Genomic DNA, 22473 nt, shown 5'->3' with positions numbered 1-22473 from the left:
TTCCTTTTTTGTCTATTCGGTTCTCCCGAGTATATAAAAATAATCATAATATAAATCAAAAAATAAATTATAATTTATGAATTTATTAAACGTGATTGAAAAAATTAAAAGTCGCTCAAAAATGCCCGAATTGAATCGAAGCAAACCGTTTTTCATTATTTATTTTTAAATCATAATTTTAAATTTAGAGTAAAATTACACTACACTATTGATTTGATTTTAGTTTATAACTTAAAAAAATGGTCAAAAATGGAACCCCACCGCAACAAAAATAATTAGTTTTTTAAATTATTTATATAGTAATTCAATACGATAATTAATTTTTAGAAGAATTTCACATTCAAATTATATAATACAAAAATTCATATGTTATCAAATTGAACTTTATACAAAAAAAAATATGTTTAATTTTTAACTTGCATTTTTTTTATTTTTGTTATAAACATTAAAATCGCCAAACCACGCCTTTGATTTGATTTTAAAATTGGCAATTTAAAAAATTATTTTATAAAATTGCCAATAACATTTCAATTTGAAAATAAATTTAAAAAATCGAAATCGCACTGTGAGCATCCCTAAAATTTATTAAAAAAGTAGCGATTTTGATGTTTTAATTGTTGATAGGGGAAAAATTGTAATTTATAGAATGATTAAAAAATATATTAGAAATACTATTGTGGACAATTCTTTAAAAAGAATAGAATGAATTGAAATAATAACAAATTAATAAGACTAAAGATTCTCTTTTTTTAATAATAGTACTGGTTATTGTTGCACGCAATTTCCGAAAATAAATAAAAAATTATAATATGTGATGAAGAGAAAAAAAAATATAAAAAGACACAAAACGTAGTGAGGTGATGAAAACAAAAAAAGTACGTAAGCTAAAAACTTTGGGGTGAAGTAAGAAAGAACTTTTTTTTATAATTGTGGGTTTATTAGAAATATGGAAACTTGTAAGAAAAAATTAATTGTACTAAGGGTGTATTAGACTTATGAAAGTTTATGGGGCGAAAAATATGGAGAACATGAGAGAGAAAAATGGAGTAGTGGGTTCATAGAAAAAAATTTATAATTATAAAATAATTAAAAAATTAAAATTACTAATATGGGCAATTAATTTTGAAAAACTAAAATGAATGAAAGGGTAAAATAGAACAATAAAAATTTTGTAGGATCAATGAGTTTTCTTTTATAATAGTATAGATAAATAGATGATAGTTTATTCGGGATAAATGCATTTTTGGTCCTCAAATATAGTCACTAATAATTTTGATTCTCAAACAATTTAAAGTTGCAATTTTGGTCCTCAAACTTTAACTTTTTTTTTTGCACTTTTGGTCCTTCTGTTAAATTTAACGAATATTTTATTTAAAATAAAAAAAATTACTATTTTTTTCCTATTTTATGGTGTTTTTCAAGTTGTAATCCAATGCACCCATTTTTTTTTATTTTTTTTCAAACTTCAAAAGTAAATAAACCAAAAATATAAATTTAAGTAACAAATTTTTGTGAATAATAGAAAAATTATCAATAAATTTTAGAAAATTTGCTACTTAATTTTTTTTTTTTTGGTTTATTCTTCTTTGAAGTTTGAAGAAAAATAGAAAAAATAGATACATTGAATTACAACTCGAAAAAAATCAAAAAATATGAGGAAAATAGCAACTTTCCACTTTAAATGAGATTTTCGTTCAGTTTAAGAGAAGAACCAAAAATACCAAAAAAAATTAAAATTTAAAGATCAAAATTGCATTTATACCAATTCTTTGGCAGTCAAATACATAACTTATCATCTACAGAAACATGTGTCATCATTAAATCATTTGGCCTTCACTTTCTTTTATGGGTAGTTGATTGTAATTTTGTTGCAATTGGGAGTGCAAAAAGATGTCCAGGCTTTGAGGGTCTGATTTGAATATGAATATCCAATTATATATATATATATATATATCCTAGTAATAACTCTCCATATGTCATCCCTTCAGTGTACCAACTAAAACCTTTTAAGGCTAATTGCAAAAAAACACCCCTCAATTATGCTAAAATTATTAAAAGCATCCCCCATATATATAATAATAGCAAACCCCTCATTTTAATGTTTAATTTTGCACGTGCTCCCCTGCTGCTAAGAAGATTGAGTGTTTATAAATACTGAAAGTAAGCATTTATCAATTTATTATTGAAAATAAATTAGAAACAGTCTACAAATTCTACTCTTGATGTTTAAATTAAATTTATTCAAATTAAAAATTATAAGTAGTGATGCGGGAAGAATTACTAAAAGATCGATATACTCTTAATGAAGGGCAAAAGCAATATTTTGTGTCATTAAGTCAAACTTAGCTCTATAGAAAGTAAGGAGGAAATTCGGTTGCATGATTGACGGACAAGATCGTGGATCTTTGGCCCTAGCGCAATCCAGGCGCATGATCAGCAATAAGTTGTCCGACTGAAGACTCAAGACCCGTGATCTTGACACGTGGCAGCTCAACATAGTAAGTTCAGGCTATATAAATATGCAGAAATTAGACCAATTGAGGTAATTGAGATTTTTATAACAATCTAGTTTTTATTCACTACATATTTTCGACCTACAATCTAACTTGAGCATCGGAGCGTCTTCATCAGGGATCGACCCAACTAGCTTGACGTGTTTTCTAATCCACAGGGATTATCTAAGATCGGGAACGAGGTGTGATCATGATCGCAGATCCATATCACCAACTTATAGCCTGATCAAGTAGCTTCCTATCAACTACTGTAACTTAATGAAAAATTATAAGTAGCTTCCTATCAACTATTGTAATTTAATGAAAAATTATAAATATTAAACTATTTTTCAAACATTTTAAATTAATTATTATTATTATTTATTTTTATTTCCACCACAAAAATATAAGATGTAGCAATCACCCCTTAATTGACATCACCAAATAGGTGATAATGAGTTTGGCAGCGGAATTGAAAATCAAATTATTCAAACTGAACTGAAACCATCTAAACCAATTTGGGTGATATGGAATAACCCTTGAGATCGTCATGGCAAGCCTCTATTTGCACTCTTTAAATTCTTGGATATTCAATTGGATAATTACAGTTATTATTTGGCAAAATTTTAAATATTTGATTATTATTTGACAAATTACAACTATTTTTCATTTCAACATCCATCTAACAATGAATCCGTTTTGTTATCCTCTATTAAGTTTACATGTATTTTTTTGTGGTTAATTGTCCAAACTGTCTTTTTAGATTATGAGTTATAATTTTTAGAATTTTCTGAAATATTTTTATGAACTAATGTGAACTAGCGTCTAGGAGCGACCCTCAGTAGGTTCAGTTAGCGCTGCCTGTTTCAATGATGGAAAGAGGGAGGAATTGGAGTAGCCGAGCGTGATTCCAAGGGATAGTGCCTCGCATGGTGCTCGATTCGGATATGGAAGCTTGTGAACCTATTGCACAGTGAAGTCTGTGCAATTCGTGAAGCTACACATCTTGCAGGTAGGTAGGGGTGGCTGGAAGTGGTTATCGAAAGTACTTGTGAGCCCCTGGTAAGGATATTTCACACCAACATCTCTTCTCTTTATTGGACCTCTACTTTCAGATAGTATTAACTTGCTTTAGCCTTTTTGTGTTTGATTTGCTTTTGTTTGGAGAACTGGTAATAACTTAGTTCATTGCTTGGCTAAGCATGCACCTACTGGTCTCGAGGGTGGCTGTGACCCTCCAGATTTCCTTCTTGACACTGTTTTGACCAAGTTTGACCCATTTCAATGATAAACTCTCTCTTGTTCTCACAAAAAATAAAGAAAGAAAAAGAAAAAAAAAAGGCACAGGGGTTTTAAAAAAAAAAGAGAAAATTGGAGATTGAGGAAACAAAACGACCAAAAAAATAAAATCTAGTAAAAGAATTTGAAAAATAAGAAAAAAAAAATAGATAGATCAAAAAAATTGAAAACAATAAAAGTGTGATCTTCAATTATAAAAAGAAAGTGATATTAACATCTACTTGTACGTGTCTTAATTATGCATGCATGTCATTGGCTTCTTATTCTTTTTTGCTTAATGGGGAACAATTTGGTTTCTTGTGTCCGGAAAAGGGCATTCGCCAAGGTGATTTTTTGTCCCCTTATCTCTACTTGTTCTATGCGAAAGCCTTTAGCTCGATGCCATGCCGAACAAAGGGGACTGCGGAAGGGCATTGTGGTGTCTTGTCTTGCCCCTAGAGTGATCCACTTGCTTTTTGCTTATGATACCTTGATCTTCTATCAAGCCACTAAGGAAACAATGGAGTGTGTCCACCAGCTGCTCCTCCATTTGAGCAGGCGTTCGGGATGAAGATGAATTACCAAAAATCTGCCATGGTCTTTAGTCACAACGCGGAGCCCAATGTTTGGATGGAGATCACTGCTGTGTCAGGGGTATAGATGGGTGCTAAACACGCGAAGTATCTGGGTCTCCCTTCTTTTGTGGGACAATCCAAGAAGGAGCTGGTGGAAGGCATCAAGGATCGTGTGCGGCGAAAGATGAATAGTTGGGCTACTAAGAAACTCTCCCAAGCAGGTCGAGCAGTCCTAATTAAATTGATAGTGCAAGTAATACCGACATATGTCATGGCTTGTTTTTGGATTCCAGATTCCTTCCTTCCAGAGTTAGAAAGCATGACGACTAGTTTCTTTTGGCATGGAGAATTGGAACACAGAATGCATTGGGGGCCTGGAGCAAGATTTGGTTCCATTGAAAGAAGGCGGTCTTGGATCCGTCGGTTGAAGGAGAACAATTCAATGTTATTGGCAAAGCAGGAGCGGAGGGTGACAACATACGAAAACTTATTGTTATACAAGATTCTCCGACAACGGTACTTCCCAAGGACTAACTTTTTCATGGCTGAATCAGGCCACAACCCCTCCTGGTGAGGGACTTGCTGGTGTACGGGCTTCACTAGAAGATTGGAGACGAGCAGACGACGATTATTGTGGGTTACTCATGACTCCAGCCCTCACTTACTTTCCATCCCCTAGCACAGCCTAAAACATTGCGGAAGGATGACAATGTAGCCTTGCTCATCTACCTACAGCGCAAAAGGTAAGAGGGCTTGATTAGATCTAAATTCCTACCTTACGATGCAGAGTGCATCCTGTTGATAGCCCTAAATGAGAATCCCTGCCTTGATGAGATGGTTTGGCACTTTGAGAGGAAGAGCCATTTCACAGTTCATTAGCCAAGCTGCCAGAGCATCTTCGTCAAGGGAAGGGGAAGAATGGACGTTCCTATGGAAATGTAGAGTGCCTCCGAAAGCAAAGGTGTTAGCATGGAGGTGCATCACGAAACACTATCAACAGCGGCCAATTTACTTTCTTGAGGGATTACAAAAGACAAAAGTTGTGCCTGTTGTTTCATAGAACAGGAGGATGTTTCTAGATGCTATTTACCTGCATTTTTGCAAGGCTAGTGTGGGTTGTCACTGACCTTCGTCGAACATTTATTCTGCAGCAGACTAAGGGGGGATCAGAATGGTAGCAAGGCTCAAAAGGCAATGGGGGCACAAGACTCTGCCATGTTCTTGGCCACATGTTCGGGTTTGTGGTTTCAACATAACAAGCTCATTTCGAAAAATAAAACCTCCAGGTGCACAAAGTGGTTGCAACTGAGGAGACACATTTTATGTTATTTCTTGTTATAATCCTATAGATCATGGCTAAGTGGGCAGAGGTAGTGCTAGAATTTGCTCCAGAGAGAATTTTGTGTTTTTGATCATTTTCGCTTATTTCTGGGAACTTGGTGTAACATTTAGTTTATAAGAATTTACCGATTTTCGTCAAAATTGGTGTAATATATCTTTAATTGGATTATATGACATTAGGCGGAATTTAGTTTAGGTCTTATTAAATTGGGTTAAATTAAATACATTGAACCTTGAATTTATTTTAATTTAATTAAAATAAAATCCGATTCACTAAATTAAGGCCTGTTGGCTAGAGGGTTGACTTCCATTGTTGGGAACTAGAGCTGACCAAGTTGCAATTTTGGAAAGTACAACTTAGTTATATATGGTATTCCTTCTATATGGTATGATTGGATCATACCATGTAGAGAGGGGCTTGCCGTATATAATTGAGTGGAGTGTATCTAGACCCAATTTCACTCTCCCATACAAGCCATATATATGTGATCATGTACACCATATCATAATAGAAGAAAAAAAATACAACTCTAACCCTACCTAGCCAAAATAGGTCGCCCCTCATCTCTCTCTATTTCTCCAGCTCTCTTTGATCTAGTATCAAGCGTAGAGTTGTAGAGAATTGTGATAAAAGGAATACACTAATTCAGAGTGTGATTCTTTTAATCACCTTCATCCAAATCAATTTTGATTTCCTCTAGCAAGGAGGTCAAGATCGTTCTCCCGTCAATGTGATATGGATTATCTCTAGTGGACTTCTTCTTTGAAATCTAAGGTTAACAAAGATCGGGATATGCATTGCTAGTTGTGATTAACGAAAGAGGTAATCATCATTTACATAGCGCACCTCGTTTGTTTGTTTATCTGTAGCTTAGTATGCATGGACTTTTTCTTGTTTTTTTAATCCTCGTACTAAATGGAATGCTCGAGAACCACCAAGGCACACCTCTTGGTTGAGTTGAGATTTAAACTGTGCATATTTATCACTATTGTTCTTTCCTCCCGCACTTGTTCCCGGGCGATCCACTCCCTTCAAGAAATACGTGACATTTGATACCATCAGTACATTTGTGCAACAATTTTGCGTTCTCGAACTTACGAATGTGCTCAACAGGGTTGGTGGTGTCATCGTAAGTAAGGAGCTGCTAAGGCACCCTAAAATGAGAAGAGAGCTCTTCTGCTATAATCTCAGCACCGGAGGGACTTCCTCGCTCCAAGAACAGGGTTTCCTTCCTTACCTCTTGGCAAAATTCCATCATCTTTTTTATAAGAGAGTGTCAGCTCTTGGGGGGGGGGGGGGCTCCTGGGAACTTGCTTGCTTACTGGCAGGCTCAATAGGTACAGGACCGTTATGCTCTGTTGGTTTGGGAATCCATGGAGGTTGAATTGATAGTTTCCATAATGAACTATAGGAGTTGCTCACAAATAAAGGGGTTGGCAGTAGACGGAATTGGAGGATCGAAAGCTTGAGCGGGGGCATGAGATGCCCTAATGCTTGCTTCAAAGGTGGAACAGCGGAGACTGCTGCAGCAGAGAGAGAAGTGTTTCCCTCGAAGGATACATTGTCGCTCTATTATTAGAACTGGTCGATTCTCATGCCTATAGCTCAAATGTTCCCACAGATGACACTAATGATGCGTACCCTTGTCCTGTAACACCATAATAGTTAAAGAACATTCACAAAAATCTTAAATTACCGAGGGACTAACATGTAAAATAGTGGTTAGCACTTCAATGGTTAAGTTAGTAACGTGTTTATTGAAGAAATAAAAGGGGAACAATCAAAAGGAGAATAATGATTGAAAATAATGTTATAGATATAATTTGTAAGAAGTGCAAAAAGAATGCTGAAAATAGCTAGAAACCGAGTGAGAATGAGAGTTTTAGTGTGATAGCTTGTCTTTTAGCAAAATAACTGCACAATGCTCGATTTATAAGCATTTGTAGAGCAGAATACGGAAGGTAGTTAGGGTGAATCTGGTACCGTTGAATAGCTGCACGCCTTAGCTACATAACAAAAAAACAATTAGGATTGGGATTTATCTCAACGAAGATATGCTCTTTTGACTGAGTCTTGCCAGTCTGTCCGATTATCCCGAGATTCAATTACTTGCTAACTAAAGAGTTTATTTCAGTTAGGTTTCTTAGAGTTAATCAATGATTTTTTACTATGACGTATGTTAAATCCAACTTATATGACGTGTCATCCTTGATGTATGATGACTCAACTTACTGGATTAGATTTTTCTTGGGTCTGCCAAGTTAGTAAAGTTAATGCAAGCTATGGGCTAGGTTACCTTACTCATGGGATTGTTTTTGTCCTGCTGGACTGCCTTGGTGGGGAGCCACTACCATATTCTTGTACTTTGGAATTAAATAGTTGAAGGGGTATCATCACTAATGTTTACTACTTCTTACAATTTTGGTCCTACTGTCAAATTATGGACCAAAATTTGCAAAAAAATATTAAACATTGAATACAAAACACGTGAATATTAAAGACCAAAAGCGAATAAGTGAATATATATATAGGGATCAAAAATATAATTTACCATTTGGAATATATATGCATTTGGTAAAAGAAAAAATAGGTATTAGGTGTTAATAGCACATGGAATTAGGGCAATATGGTCATTGCAATTGATAAGTGAACCCCCTTCTTTTTTTCAAAAATCGCCGGCGTTCTTATAGCCCTCATGTGCTATTTATAGCTCTGGCATTTCAGTAAATAATCCCCCCTAACTTAGTGGGATAATAATCAAGACTTCATCCAGGCAAATACCGGCCTTGGAGAATTATATTCGAGCCAACATCTTTGCAAGTAATCATGTAATTGGAATACCACTTCAAAAAAAAATACAAAAAATCATGTAATTGGAATAGAATAAGATGGGATATCAAGGCTAATTCCCGTAAAGGTGCCTAAAAGTATAAAAACAAAAATATATCTCACTGGAATATGCTCAAAAGAATTAGTAATAAATACTGTATGATGGAGCATGCCCGCTTTCTTCTCATCAAGATTGTGAATATCAAATTGTATCCTTGTCACTCACCTGTCCAACAAAATCCTCAAAGAAAAGAGAGAACAAAGAAGATTCACTTGCTATATAAATTGTACATAGGAATGAACATGCACTTCTACGAACAAAGAGGAAACACGTGGCTGCAAGAGCTAAACGATCATCCATGTCAAATGCCGATAGCCAGCCCATTTAGCGGCAACATGGATGCCAATCGCCAATGCAGCACATAATAGGGGAACCGGGACCCTGTTTATTGCTCCGGCATCTTCATCTTCCTTTAAATGTGAAGGGATATTAGAGTGGTGAAAGATAGCCAAAGCCAAATAGGAAGCCATGACAATTACTCGGACCCAAGGCTCCCCTACGGCAGCTAAAACAGCAGCAACAGGCAATGCAGAAGATACATAATCTCTCTTCTTTACTAACCTTGCAAAACTGAATAAACCTACAAGTAATGTCCAGAAAAGGGCTTCAGATATGTAGTTTGTCACAGCAGCTAATCCAATTAGGCCAGCCACCGTGAGTAGATGTGGCTGGCTGTTCACAGTATCTGGAGAGGCAGCCTCGGCAACAGCAAGTACAGCAGATACCAGCATGATGATCAGTGTTAGCTCTGGAATTGGAGCAGAAGCAACTATACCAGAGTAGAAAGCACGAATAGTGTAGAATATTGTCTCAACTCCTCGAATTAAAGATGTGACTGGAGCTCCAATGAAGTGGAATATAAGGGCCAATGCAAATTTTGAGATGTATGTTAAGAGACGACCAACAGCCGCAACAGCCGCTCTCCAGTTAGAGAGTTCCCACAAGACAGTTCTCCAGGCATAGAGCATGAATGCCAGCACTGTGAAGAGTAGGATTTAGAATTGACAACATTTCTCTTACAATAGAATGGGAACAATCAAGAAATACACACAGCTTTAGTATGTAGAGTGTAGAGCATTCTCTTTAAGCGGACAAAAAATGCACAAATCAAGTTGTAACACAATTATATGGCCATAGTACCTCAAATGAATTTGACAAGCATAAGGAAGTAAAAATATACTTCAAATTATTATTCCTTTTGATATTTCAAAGACTCACAAACTTTTCCTTAAAGACAGATTAAAGTAAGAAAAGCCAAAAGCATGTGAATATAACAGAGGCTTCCATGGTTACTAGGCAAAGAAGAAAAAGAAGTAAAGACATGTTCAACAGCAAGTATCACGTGAAAACAAAGAACATCCAGACACTAATAGCAGGGAAAAAAGCAGCGGATGAACGAATCTAACTATTTATTAAGGCTATATGCTAATGAGACGAGCTATTTCCACTTCTCTGTACGCCACCATGCATGCATGCATGTATAAGCCCTTGCAGGAGATCCAGAGACATTCTCTGTTGCAGTTAACTAATAGAGGAATAATTATAAGCATGCATGTTAAAATTTCCACGACTGGGAGGTTTTCATTTCTGACATTTATTCCAGTGGGATAGAATGACCGTATTGCCTAGACATCAATCCATCTGCACTCATGAGTGAAACTTCTAATTCAAGATTGCACAGATAATTAAAAAAAATAACGCTTCTTATTATGCTTTTACATCAACAAACCAGTATACTCTTCTTACTGGACTCAAGGATGATGTACATTGATTTAGTTAATTCACTGAAAAGGTTCCACTAACCTTGAATTGGTGAATGATATAATAGGCATGGAAATCTCAACCATTTGAAATCCCAGTAACAAAGAAAAACTTTGTAGCTAGTGTATCCAAAAACATAAAACAGGATCGAGGCAATAAAAGGTTATAAATATTGAAGCTTGTTCCTTTAGCACACTTCAGATTGAAATGCATCGATCTGTTTCCATATACATGCAGAAAAACTGAAATAATTAAAAATCCAATTCAAAAGATATTCCAAAACCAAGAAACCTTTAAGTCAATAATGGTGTTAAAGTTAGCATAAGTATGTAAACCATTTTATTTGTAAAAATCCAGACAACAAGCGGTTGTACATGAAGCAACTCACTAAAAGAAGCTCTCTCTAAATTCTCAATTTGATATGTAGCTAATGCAAAAAGAGTAAGTCAATTTTTAATCCCTAAACCGTATTGCTGAATTTGTACCAGAAGAAACAGAAAACATGAGTATTTTCAATCTCCGGTCAAGGACTCAAGCCAGGAAAAACAGTTTTATTTTATTTATGGAGAGTAAGAAATTACCAAGGGTCAAACAAGAAATTATCACTTCTTTTCCTGATCACTTCTAATCCATCACAGGCTATCCCAATGACTACATAAACGAACTCACCACTTTGAGGCTGGGAGTCTGGGACATGACAAACTTGACCACCCAAAATGAAGTTCAAAATTATTGATGAAAGAAAAACAAAAAGAGACTTCATTGAATTACGAGTTTGTTTCATCAAGCCTATTCTTCGTGTTAAGGTGTTGCACATATACTAATCATAATATGGTAAAGAAGATAGAAAAGGAATGTGTACATTACATAATGATTGATAATTCTATGAAGTTTCTATGCTGCCGTGAGTGGTTTCTGATTCAAGAAAATGCCAGTTTCAATTCTTGAGAAAGGTGCTTTATGGAAGGGCAGAAATGTGACTTTAATTTATTCACAAAACCATATCTTCAAATATATAAATATCAATATATATTAAAATTTTAAATAATCGCCATTCTGAAATGCAAGTATAATTTCTATGCATCTTATATGCAATAGAAGGTAGTCAATGAATCGGAAAAAACAAAAAAGAATTCAAAAGTGGATTAGCAGGCTAGTTAAAGCACAGATGAGTTACCACAAGGAGTTTTGAAATTGGAGGAAAACAAATGCAATTAAATTGAAGTTATCTCCTCCACATAGACCAAAAAACTGGAATTTCTGCAAAATCATGCTGTACACCATCTAGAGGAATGGGTCAACAATAAACTCTAAGAGTCAAACACTTTTATTAAAGAAAAAGACTGAATTAGCATAAAATGGCTCGGGGTGGTAAGATTTAGCCATTTGTCGCTCTGAGTTCCTCAGATTCCATTCTCAATTGGAAAAATTTTCATATTAATTTCGCATTCTGCACCACTGCTGAAACTAACAATAGACAGCCATTTTCTAAAAACTATATGTAATAAAATAAAATTCTATTTCTTCAGTGTTGTGGCTCTGCTTACTTGTCATGACTTCTAAAACTATTTCAAGACCCATTTCATCGCTCAAAAAATGAATCACTGTGGTTTAAACTTTAAACCCATCGTAGATCATAATGTGACAAAAAAGATGAAGAGTTTAAGACCCATATTACTGAATGAGTATCCTCCCATTTCTCTCATTTTTAATCTGTATGTATTTACTTGTTAAAACAATTTCTGATTCTCATCCTGATTCCCTAAGTAATAGTCCTTCACGAGCTTTTCATTTCTAATCCATACGTAGTTACCTTATTATTTCTAAGACTTTCATCACTGCTGTGGCAGTGCTTACTTTTCATGACTTCTAAATAACTATTTCTACGACCTATTTCATCACTCAAAAAATGAATCACAATGGTTCATAGTCATCCTAGATTATAATGTGACAGAACAGGTCAGAGTTTAAGACTGACAACACTTAATGAGTACCCCACCATTTCTCTCATTTTTATTTTGTAGGTAATTACCTATCAAAAAATTTTGTGATTCTCGTCCTGATTCCCTAATAATAGTCCTTCACACGAGAAATTTCATTTCTAATCCATATGCAGTTACCTTACAGGGAAGTTTCTGTTTCTAATCCTGCTTCCCCTTATTTCTCTTTCTCCCTTGAGTAATTTGAACATGTCCTCTACCATTTATGTTCTAGCCAGAAGTAGACACTTTGAAGCATGATGCATGATTATTTCCCATCTCTGACATGTGATTCAACTGCTAGATTCTAAAGATACACCAGCCATAAATATGAAAATACTGAGAATGAATTGAATTTTAGCTTCAGTAGTATCGTGAAATCATAAAGTGCAGTGAGTTTATTTATATCATATGTAGTGTCCAGTCCTTTACCATAGAAAATAAATTTCACGTGTAAGCTATATTTAGTCTCTTGTAGAATGTTACCAAGTAGTTCATAAAAGTGAGAGAAAGAACAAGAGCTGCATCCATGCTAGTTACTGAATCGTATTTGCTGAACATCTGACCACAGACCACATAATGGGCATTCAACTGAAATATGACAAGATTTAATAGAATATTTCCAAACTAAGAAGTTAGTGATTAAAAGCAGAACCAGAATAATATATTCAATCATTCCTTTCCTTGAGCTATTAGATATCATCCAAACTTATACTGCTGAGACTGATTTAGTTTTCCATCAGAACAGGGTTTTCAGCATATTCTTTTAGTAAGTATCAGTAATCTCATTGTCATAAATGAGGTTCTCACAGGAATAAATTCACACATTGCAAATTTCAACTTCGGAAAGGCAAAAGAAAAAGGATAAACAATCCCATTATATCTACTGCAAAGAAGAACACAAGAAAACAACTTATCATTAGACAAACTAAGAGCAAAGAAGAACAATACTTCATTTCTCAATAAAGTAGCCCACAGTATTGCATTTCACAGCACAGCTGCCCAAATAATTGTACATAACATCAGAAATGACACTACAGCGAGACCCATATGCATCCTAAAAGTCCTCGGAATCTGAACTCCAAAAACTAAAATAATATTCAATAACAAGAAATATCACTAGTAACTCTGTAATTAACACAAAAATCAATAATGCATTAAAATACTATAAATTAGCAGGGAAAATCCAGAAAAACATAGAATATAAAGAGAAAATTGAGCGCACCAATGAGCCACGGCCACCTAACAGGTTTATCAGGAGCTTCTTTAGTCAAATTTCTGAACCTTTCTGGCATACTGCTCTCCCCACGAGCCTCCGTTTCTTCTTGCTGCCTGTTATGAATGAAATCACCTCCATTTTGAGCATTTACAGTAAACCCACGAGATTTTACTGGAAACCCATTTAAAGTTTTATTAAATGGCCCGTAAAAATTGTGGGTAATCCGGAGTTTGTTTAAGGGCTTTGCGTTTGTGGTTAACGAAGAGCTCCCAAACGGAAATGAATAATTAATCTGATGAATTCGAGGTGAACTTTTGGGTGAGAAAAATTTTATGCAGGTTTTCTGGTGGAGGGTTGAGAGTACCATCGACATGATTATAGGGGGTTTAGGAGTTGACAGAGTTTGTTGAGCATAGACGATGATGAACAGTGCAGAAAACAAAAGAAGAAGAAAGTCGTGTGTATTTGTAGTGACGTTTTTGTTAGTGACTTAGCAATTGTATTATGTTTGCTGGTCCACTTGTACAGCTTAGTCAGCAGCGTAGTCAGCTTTAGTTGCGAGAGTATTTTTGCCTATGGCGGTAGGGATTCTGTATTTAAAGATAAAACACAGCAGAGTAAATTGCAATTCGCCCCTTGAGAATTCAACAAAGTTGATGGAGTTGAGGATTCATCCGTTGGTAATCTTACAATGCCACAGAATGGAGAGCAGGGGCTTTCAGGAGAATTTGAAAAGGTACGTATCTGGTACACAACTAAAAAGAAGGAAAGCTTTGAGAGAGAATTCCAAGAAACGCCATGGATTAAATTGAAGGTTTCTGTATGAAGAAGAAAAATGAACAATCCCCTCTTTAAATAAGGAATCTGTCTGCTGAAGTTAATTGACTCAACCAACTAACTGTGACAGGTGTTCTCTTTAGGTAACGAACAATGTATAAGGCTGCTTGCTAATGGTTTTCACAAGACCGATGTAAGAATTGGCTAAGTTGTTGTACTCCATATGAAATGGCCGGCCTAGTGAATCCCAGATATAACAGACGACCCACCAAGCGTCTATGACGTTCAGAGTCTGATAGAGCAGCACCACCAGTCGCACATAGCTTAGTACCTTAGGGAAGTGTTGTGATTGCAGCTTTGGCATGTTGCAGACCAGTGTCCTACAGAATATCTTGAATACACTTCGCTTGAGTAAGACTAGTACTAGCAGATGATTGTGCAATCTGTAACCCAAGAAAATAGCGAGCTAATCCCAAATCCTTGATAGTGAACAAATTGTCCAGATAAGTCTTAACTTTAGCAATCAAGACAGGGGAAGGACTGATAACTAGAACATAATCAACATATACAAGTAAGGCAATAAAATCGGCCCCAGCACCTTAACAAAGAGGTAATGATCATGTGCTGATTGAGAAAAACCAAATGATAGAACCATATATGCTCTTGCTGTGAGAAACAAGAGAAGTTTCTGTTCAAAACAAAAATTCGGATTACACAAAAAAAAAAAACAGAACCAAACCAAGACAAAGGAAAAAGAAAGAATTTTACAAAATAAAGTAAAATTAGAGAATATAAAAAATAAAAAATAAGACTGTTGGCAGAAAACAACAAAGACCAACAGCCAGTAAAGCAGGAAACCAGCTAGCAATTACATGGCTGACAAGCCAACAGCTGAAAAGGATGCGGTAATAACGAAAGCAATGACATTATCCAAAAGAGACAAGATAATGACAAACGCATTGATGTCATAAAAAAAAAAAAAAAAAAGAAGTTTGGATTCCGGGATTGATGTCTTTGGACGCCTATAAATAAGGAATCAATGAAGCAGATGGGGATCATCAGAAATCTTCTCCAACTCTTCAAAACATAATATTTCGAATTTCAAGTCTTAGTATTTTTAAATTTCTTAGTTAATGGGGATTTTCCCAACGAGTCAAGTCTTCTATCATATGAGAGTCATTTAGTTGTCTCCCCTAACGGAGGAAATAATATCTATGTAATATTTCATATATCTCCTCAATAAAAGTAACGCTTATGTCCGATTTGTTGTCCAAAGTTCTATTAAGTCCGTATATTGGAGTGTCTTCTACACTTTAAGGTAGGAAATGAAATAAGGTCGTGTTGTTTGTTGTGAAGGAGCAAAGTACCTCGAACCATCTGTTGTAGTAGTGTGGTTGGAGGAAGTCCATAAAATCAAAAATTTGAAATACCCAAAAACGAGGCGGTCGAATAAATATATGAATTTATGAGGACTTAATTTATTTTGAAAGCATGTTGGGACATAACTTGGAGCATGTAGTGGACTATAGTTAATTTTTAGCTAGAAGGGCAAAATGGTCATAAAATGAGTTGAAGGACCAAAATCACATACATTTGAAAGTTATAGGACCAGAATTGCCAACTCAGAAGTTAGAGGACCAAAATTACCAACTCCTTATAATTATAGGACCAAAATGCAATTAGCTCTTTTAAAAATAAAAAAAAAATACTTTTTTTTTTATAAATTTGTAAAACATTAATAAAATTGTCCACAATGACCTTTTTCGCCCTTGCAACAAAAAAAAAATAGATGAAAACTAATAGAAACTATTGGATTGGATTAATTGTTGGACGATCGTTAAAATTAAGAGTCTCGACAATTTTTCAAATAGTAATAAGGTATTTATAATTATGCCAAATTTAAAATCACCCGTTGTAAGTTTACCCTAATATATGATGAATGATAATCACAATTTTATGACTTGACAATTTGTTAGTACTATCCAATATTTCTTTTTTGCCCATAATTCATGGAGTATGAGAAAATCTAATTTGGACAAATTGTGCACAATTGCACATGTAGAAGCTAAGGCTCCATAATTTTAAAGAATATGGGTTCGAACTCCACACATTATGTGTGGAAAGTTGTGTCTATTGAATAGGTGTAGTTTCTACTGTAATAGTAGATGTTGATATTATTAATTAGAGTATAATTGTTATAATAATTTTTATTAAATATAAATATTCAATAACAATAATTAAAATTAATTTATTTTAATTAATAACAATTTATTGCTCTTACTTAAAAAAAAAAAAAAAAACTTCACATATAGATTGCATGATTATACCTGGTGATGCGTGTAAGAGAGAGAAAGCACGGCTGGTTGGAGAGCTTTTTGACATGAGAAGCGACGTGAAATGAGTGAGAGAGATGAGTCAGTCTATTACCCCAAAAGCAACATCATCGATCTCCGATCCATACATCCATCGCCCTAATTACTAACGATCTCTGTCCGTAAGAGAGAGAGAGAAATGGGAGGAATAATGAAGGGTGGGCATGGGCATGGGTATATGCATGCAGCACACAGCAGCAGCAGCAGCAGCAGAGGGAGGTGGAATGTGTATGTTCTGATGGGGATGACAGTGTTGTTGGTATTTGGGTGTGGAGTGGTGGGATTGATGGGCCTTCACAGCCTCAAGGACAGACGCCTTCTCACACTCTTGATCAAAGAAAAAGATGACCAAATTCTCTCCATTCATCTTCTCTTGCAGGTATGCTCCTTCAACCTCATCTACTTTCATTTACTCCCTCTCTCATTACCCACACCCAACCTCATTGCGGTTTAACGCAGTTTACTCCTATGTAATATTTTAAACGAGTAAATTATTTTTTTATAAAAAAAATAATAATTTATTTTCTAATAAATTTTAGTTCTTTAAGTTTATTTTTTAATGTTGGCATCACTTAACTTTAATTTTTGTCTCAAATTTGGAGAATGATACACAGAAATCCCAAACAACACATAAATATGTGAAGATTTTTTTTTTCTTGGCTTGTGTAGTACTGTTTGTGGCGTAATATAATGAGAGGGCTAGAAATACACATGAGAAACTAAGTAGATGTTGTACGTAAACTAACTGTTGAAGCAAATAATGTTTGTATTGTAATGAAATGAACCGTTTCAACTACATATGTTTTGTCCCTTAATTGTCTTGATTCATCCTTTAATAAGTTGAAAAGTTTGTAAAAAATCATGATTGGACAAAAATTTTGACAACAACATGACTTTGGGACGAAAATACGACCTTATAGGTGAAACACAGTCTAAGTGTGTTTTGGTCTATTCATGCTTTGAAACTCTTCATTAAAGAATACAACCATATTATATAATACAGTCTTGGCGTGTAATTTTTGGTCCGAATACATAATGTACTTGTTTGGAGAACATATTCATGTCACAGAGCAAAGCTAAGCCATGTCTAATTTATCTATTTTTTTAAAAAAAATATATAATACAAAAATAACCTTGCCGTTAAGCCATGTGCTGGTCAAATGAATATTTTTCGGCCACATTTTCATCAGAAAATAGTCAGATAACTGATTTGAAATAAAAGGTAAAGTTTAGAGATGGTTGGATGCTAAAATTAAAAAATTGACTTTAGATACTAAAGTGATTTTAATCAGAAACTTAAGGGATCAATTATAATATTATTGAAAAAGAGTACTTACGGGTACGTATGTCTTATCACAATAAGAATAAACACTTAAGACACTTTCAATATTATATTTTTATTATAATCATAAGTTGCACTTATTAGTATTATTTTACCTTCAGTATATTATGATAAAAAAACAAAAGTAAGTAAAACTATAATCTAAAACTAATTATGAAATCTTAATATTAAAATAAAAATCATTTAGTTGGAAGTTACTTATATTTATTCTTCTAAAGCACCTCTAATCAATAATTAGATTCATAACTTTTACTTAAAATTTCATGATATTTTTTTTTTTTTTTTGTTTTCAATTTTTGAAGTTTAGATTAGTATTTATATATTGTTTTAAATTTTACCGTGCTCTAGTGAATTAAATTATTTCTTGAAGTATTTAAAAGTCTCTTCTAACAAATTAATCGCGTAGAAATATTATTTTCTTATTTATTTGTTATAATGAATATATTTATCACTATCTAAGTAGTTTAATTACAGGTATTAGGACTATTAAATATTTTTTTTATAGAATTTTATTCTTCTATAACTAATTCTTATTTATTATTAAAAAAGAGTACTTAAGTAAGGGTATGAGTGTCTTTTCACAATCAGGAACAAATACTTAGGATACATACTTTTTTATATAGTAAAGATATAGATTTATGTATGTGTGTGTATATATATGTATGTATTTATGCCAAATGAGATAAAAACATCAAGATATGGTGTTTTTGTACGAACACAAATATTGGGTATATTTTGATCCATTCCGATAGCTTGAAAATGAAACCAAACAGGCTATCTTCTTCCATGGTACATATCTCTATTTCACTTGCTTTATCTTCTCAACCCACAGAAAGAAAGAGAACAGGTGCAAGAAGTCAAGAGGAAATGTGAGGAGATGAATATGAAGATTCACAGCCTTCGAGCTCAGAAAACGGAACTCAACGGCAGGTTAGTAGAGATGCAATCAACAGTATCTTCCCTCAGAGAAGAGCAAAGGACCATTGAGTTAGCCTATCAGGAGAAGCATAATGAGGCCAAGTTCTTGAGGGAGAGATATATAGACGCAAAGGATCAAAATCCTCAAGTTAAAGCTCTAACAGAGATACTACAACGCAAGGAAGCTCGAATCGAGGACTTGAACCCTCGTGTTGGTATACCTGCTAATGTCGGGTCAGTGAGCGCAGACGAAGCTACAATCGTATCCGGGAATGGAACGACGAACAATCAGAACCGAGACAAAAGAGAAGATGTGCATGTAACTGAGCATGATGAAGGAAAGGATGTCGAAGCAGATGATGCCTCACGCTTTACAGAAAAGGAAAGCTCGATGCAGAGTGATGAAGAAAGTGGAAATTCTGAGGAAAGAAGTGCTGAAAACGGAAGAACTGGTGTTGATAAAAGTGACCAAAGTTCTGAAACGGCAAAGACTAAAAATGATCAAGAAGAAGAGAGCGAAGTGGATTTGACTGGGAGCAAAGACCTAGCAACTGCGGGAGATGCTGATTCAAGAAGAACGTCGAAGTCTGACATTAGCGACGTTGATGAAGAGTTGGGCGTGCGTGAAGGTGGGGTGAAATCGGAGTTGCAGGAAAACTCCCGTGGCCGACAATTTACACTGAGAGGGAAGCACAGTGAGGCAGACAGAGTTCGCAATGAGTCTGTTTTAAAGACCAACGTGAAAGATTATACGGAAGAAAACAACGGAGGAAACGGTGAAAAGAGTCGATCAGGCATCACGTTGCAGAACCGCATAAAACCTGTAGGTGCTGAGCATATGATCGGCGGAAAACTTGCAAAGTTCGACATGTCTAATCAAGTCGAGAGTGAACGAGAAGTCATCACAGAGCATTCGGAGAACAGAAACAATGTGAAACAAGAAAATAGTCCTGGAGGAAGAGAAGATGATGAAACGAATGACGATCGACATGATAAACAAATCGATCACGCTGAAACAGAGGTGCGATTCGAATCTGCACAACAGTCAGGAGAAGATGGTGAAGCAGACAAAGAAGAAACAGATGAATCAGATTTTTAGTTTAAGCAGTTCTGAAATGGCTTTAGCATACTACTGATTATGGCTTACTGACTTTTTACCTACTCTAAGTTTCAAGATCGAACTTCTGATGCATCATGCATTGGCTAACCGAACAATGAGCTGTTAACTTTAATTAATTATGGCAACGGGTTGGATTTGGAGAGGTTTGTGATGTGGGACACTACAAGTTTGTGTTATAAATACTAACAAGTTTAATTCGTAGGTTCAAACAGGATTTCATGCAATTTGACTGATATTGTAAATGAGTAAATTACTCCTTATGAAAAAAAATATATATATATTTTTCTGTGTTTTTAAAATAATCCCTGTCTGAAGTAAATTGTTTTATTATAAAAAATACAGGAAGCAAATTGTTGTATTTTAAAAAACATAGGAGGGTAAATTACTGTCTTTTTTTTTTCCATAAAAGAGTATAATTTGCTCATTCGTAATATCACAACAGAATTGCTTGTATTTTTCTCGATTCAAATATGTTGAGCTACTTTTATATTGAAAGGCAAACTATTTTTCTTTTAATTCGTAAGTGAATTTGTTGATATTAAGATTTTCGGTAAAAGCTATGAATTGGAACTCCGAATTTTTTATTTTGATGGATTACTCCAAGATAATATACAAATTATTATTTCAGTTTTAAATAATGAAGGGTTGTTCGTAATCATGCGAAATGTCATGAGAGATAGTCACCGTTATATATATTTGTGAAAGAGAACAAACAATACCGTCCCTGAAATAGCTCACTCGGTAGGGTCTCCCTCTTCACTTGTGTTTTAGTCCTGAGTGCTAGACACACATAAATACTGGAATTTTAATGACGTTTCACTGTTTGTGTTGGAAAAGAAAATGTGTGAAATTCCAACGTTGGTGAAATCCTTAACCACAGAGGCACACGAAAATAAACCTGCGACTTTGGTCACATTTATTACACCTAATTGATGCCGTTCATTAACATAAAATGGTCTCTATATCCATCCATCAACAGTACTTAGGCAGATCCATCAATGCACAGCCACTGGCCAACAAAGATCACGTCGCAGTTGATATTAGGGTTAATAGTGATGAAGTCTTGGAGGGGGAGACCGAATTCTTGCGCGACGCTTGAACAAGTATCACCGCTCACTGCTCCATGCACAGCGTTGCACACTGCAGACGGATCTTGGCCTCCAATTCCAACTGCATACGGAAAGAACAAGAAAATGGAATGAAAAGTTTGGATTTCAAGTCTCTAAGGCTTGGATAGAATGGGAAAAATGCAAGTAATTTACCCTCCTATGTTTTTCAAAGTGAAACAATTTACCTCTCTATCGTTCATATTGAAAAACACTGATGGGTAAATTATTATTATTTTTTTTATATAGGGGATAATTTGCTCATTTACAATATCACAAAAAGATAATTACATTGAACAATGCAATATAATTTTTCAACGGCAAAGAAATCATTAAGGGTGTAATCGAAAAGATAGAGGCAATCCCACTTCGATATTATAAATGAATAAAATGACCTTTCTATTTGAAAAAATAACAATTTACCTCCATGTATTTTTAAGAATAAAACGATTTTATCAGAAATAAATAATCTCATTTCAAAAAATACACGAGGGTAAATTATTATTATTATTTTATAAAAAAAATTACTTGTTCATTTACTATAGTATCATATAAAAATAAATTGCGGTAAATCCAAAAGATAATATATATATAGGGAAAAATGTAAGCAATTCCCTTGTGATATCGCAAATGAGCAAATTACCCCCTTATAAAAAAATAAATAGCGATTTACCTTCCTGTATTTTTTAAAATACAACAATTTACCCCTCTATGACTTTTAAAATGTAGCAACTTACCTCCCTGTACAAGGCGGCAAATTACTATATTTTTTTCATAAAGAATAATGTACTTATTTTCAATATTGGTATTCACCCAATATATATATAGCTCGGTAATATTAACAAATACTTACTACCAATTTTTAGACTGTCAGCCGCAGAGATCATGAGAACAAGACTGAGCACAAAAACCAACTTGAGGAACATAGTTTTAGACATAATGATCATGAGCTGGATTTTATTTTCTGATAAGAGTGATGAAAATTGAATGGAGGTGGCTGCTTCATTGTGAGTATTTAAACAGAAGAAACACATTGGAATGACCAACCCCATGCAGCAGATTTGCCCCGTTTTTTGCATAAACTAATCAGCCTAATTCCTATGCATTTCGTAGTTTGTGCCGTTTCAAATGATACTGCCCTCTGCTAACAATGTCTTGTAATGGACAAAGTAATGGAATGTTGCCGACAGGGCTGCTGGCATTAGTTGTCACTTCGATTAAAATGTAGATAAGTAAAATATATTGGGGTTAAATTATATTTTGTTATATGAATTATGCTAATTTTTATATTTTTACATTTAG

The 22473-nt window shown here is 34.6% G+C and overlaps 2 protein-coding genes and 1 long non-coding RNA gene across 3 annotated transcripts; 1 reads left to right on the top strand and 2 right to left on the bottom strand.

The window, feature by feature from the left end:
* Positions 8616-14002, bottom strand: LOC105178545. The gene is made up of 2 exons (XM_011102039.2): positions 13543-14002; positions 8616-9556 (listed from the first exon to the last, which is right to left on the bottom strand). The coding sequence occupies exons 1-2, from the start codon at positions 13907-13909 to the stop codon at positions 8862-8864; spliced, it is 1062 nt and encodes a 353-aa protein (XP_011100341.1). The 5' UTR covers positions 13910-14002; the 3' UTR covers positions 8616-8861.
* On the top strand, positions 16674-20279 carry LOC105178544 (probable ATP-dependent helicase PF08_0048). Its single transcript, XM_011102038.2, has 2 exons — positions 16674-17064; positions 18860-20279. The coding sequence occupies exons 1-2, from the start codon at positions 16825-16827 to the stop codon at positions 20042-20044; spliced, it is 1425 nt and encodes a 474-aa protein (XP_011100340.1). The 5' UTR covers positions 16674-16824; the 3' UTR covers positions 20045-20279.
* Positions 20731-22160, bottom strand: LOC110013269. The gene is made up of 2 exons (XR_002288436.1): positions 22025-22160; positions 20731-21235 (listed from the first exon to the last, which is right to left on the bottom strand). It is a non-coding gene; the product is annotated as an uncharacterized LOC110013269 (long non-coding RNA).

The sequence above is a fragment of the Sesamum indicum genome, linkage group LG16 (genome assembly GCF_000512975.1).
Source record: "Sesamum indicum cultivar Zhongzhi No. 13 linkage group LG16, S_indicum_v1.0, whole genome shotgun sequence".
NCBI classification, from domain to species: Eukaryota; Viridiplantae; Streptophyta; class Magnoliopsida; order Lamiales; family Pedaliaceae; genus Sesamum; species Sesamum indicum.
This window is presented reverse-complemented; position numbering and strand designations above follow the sequence as displayed.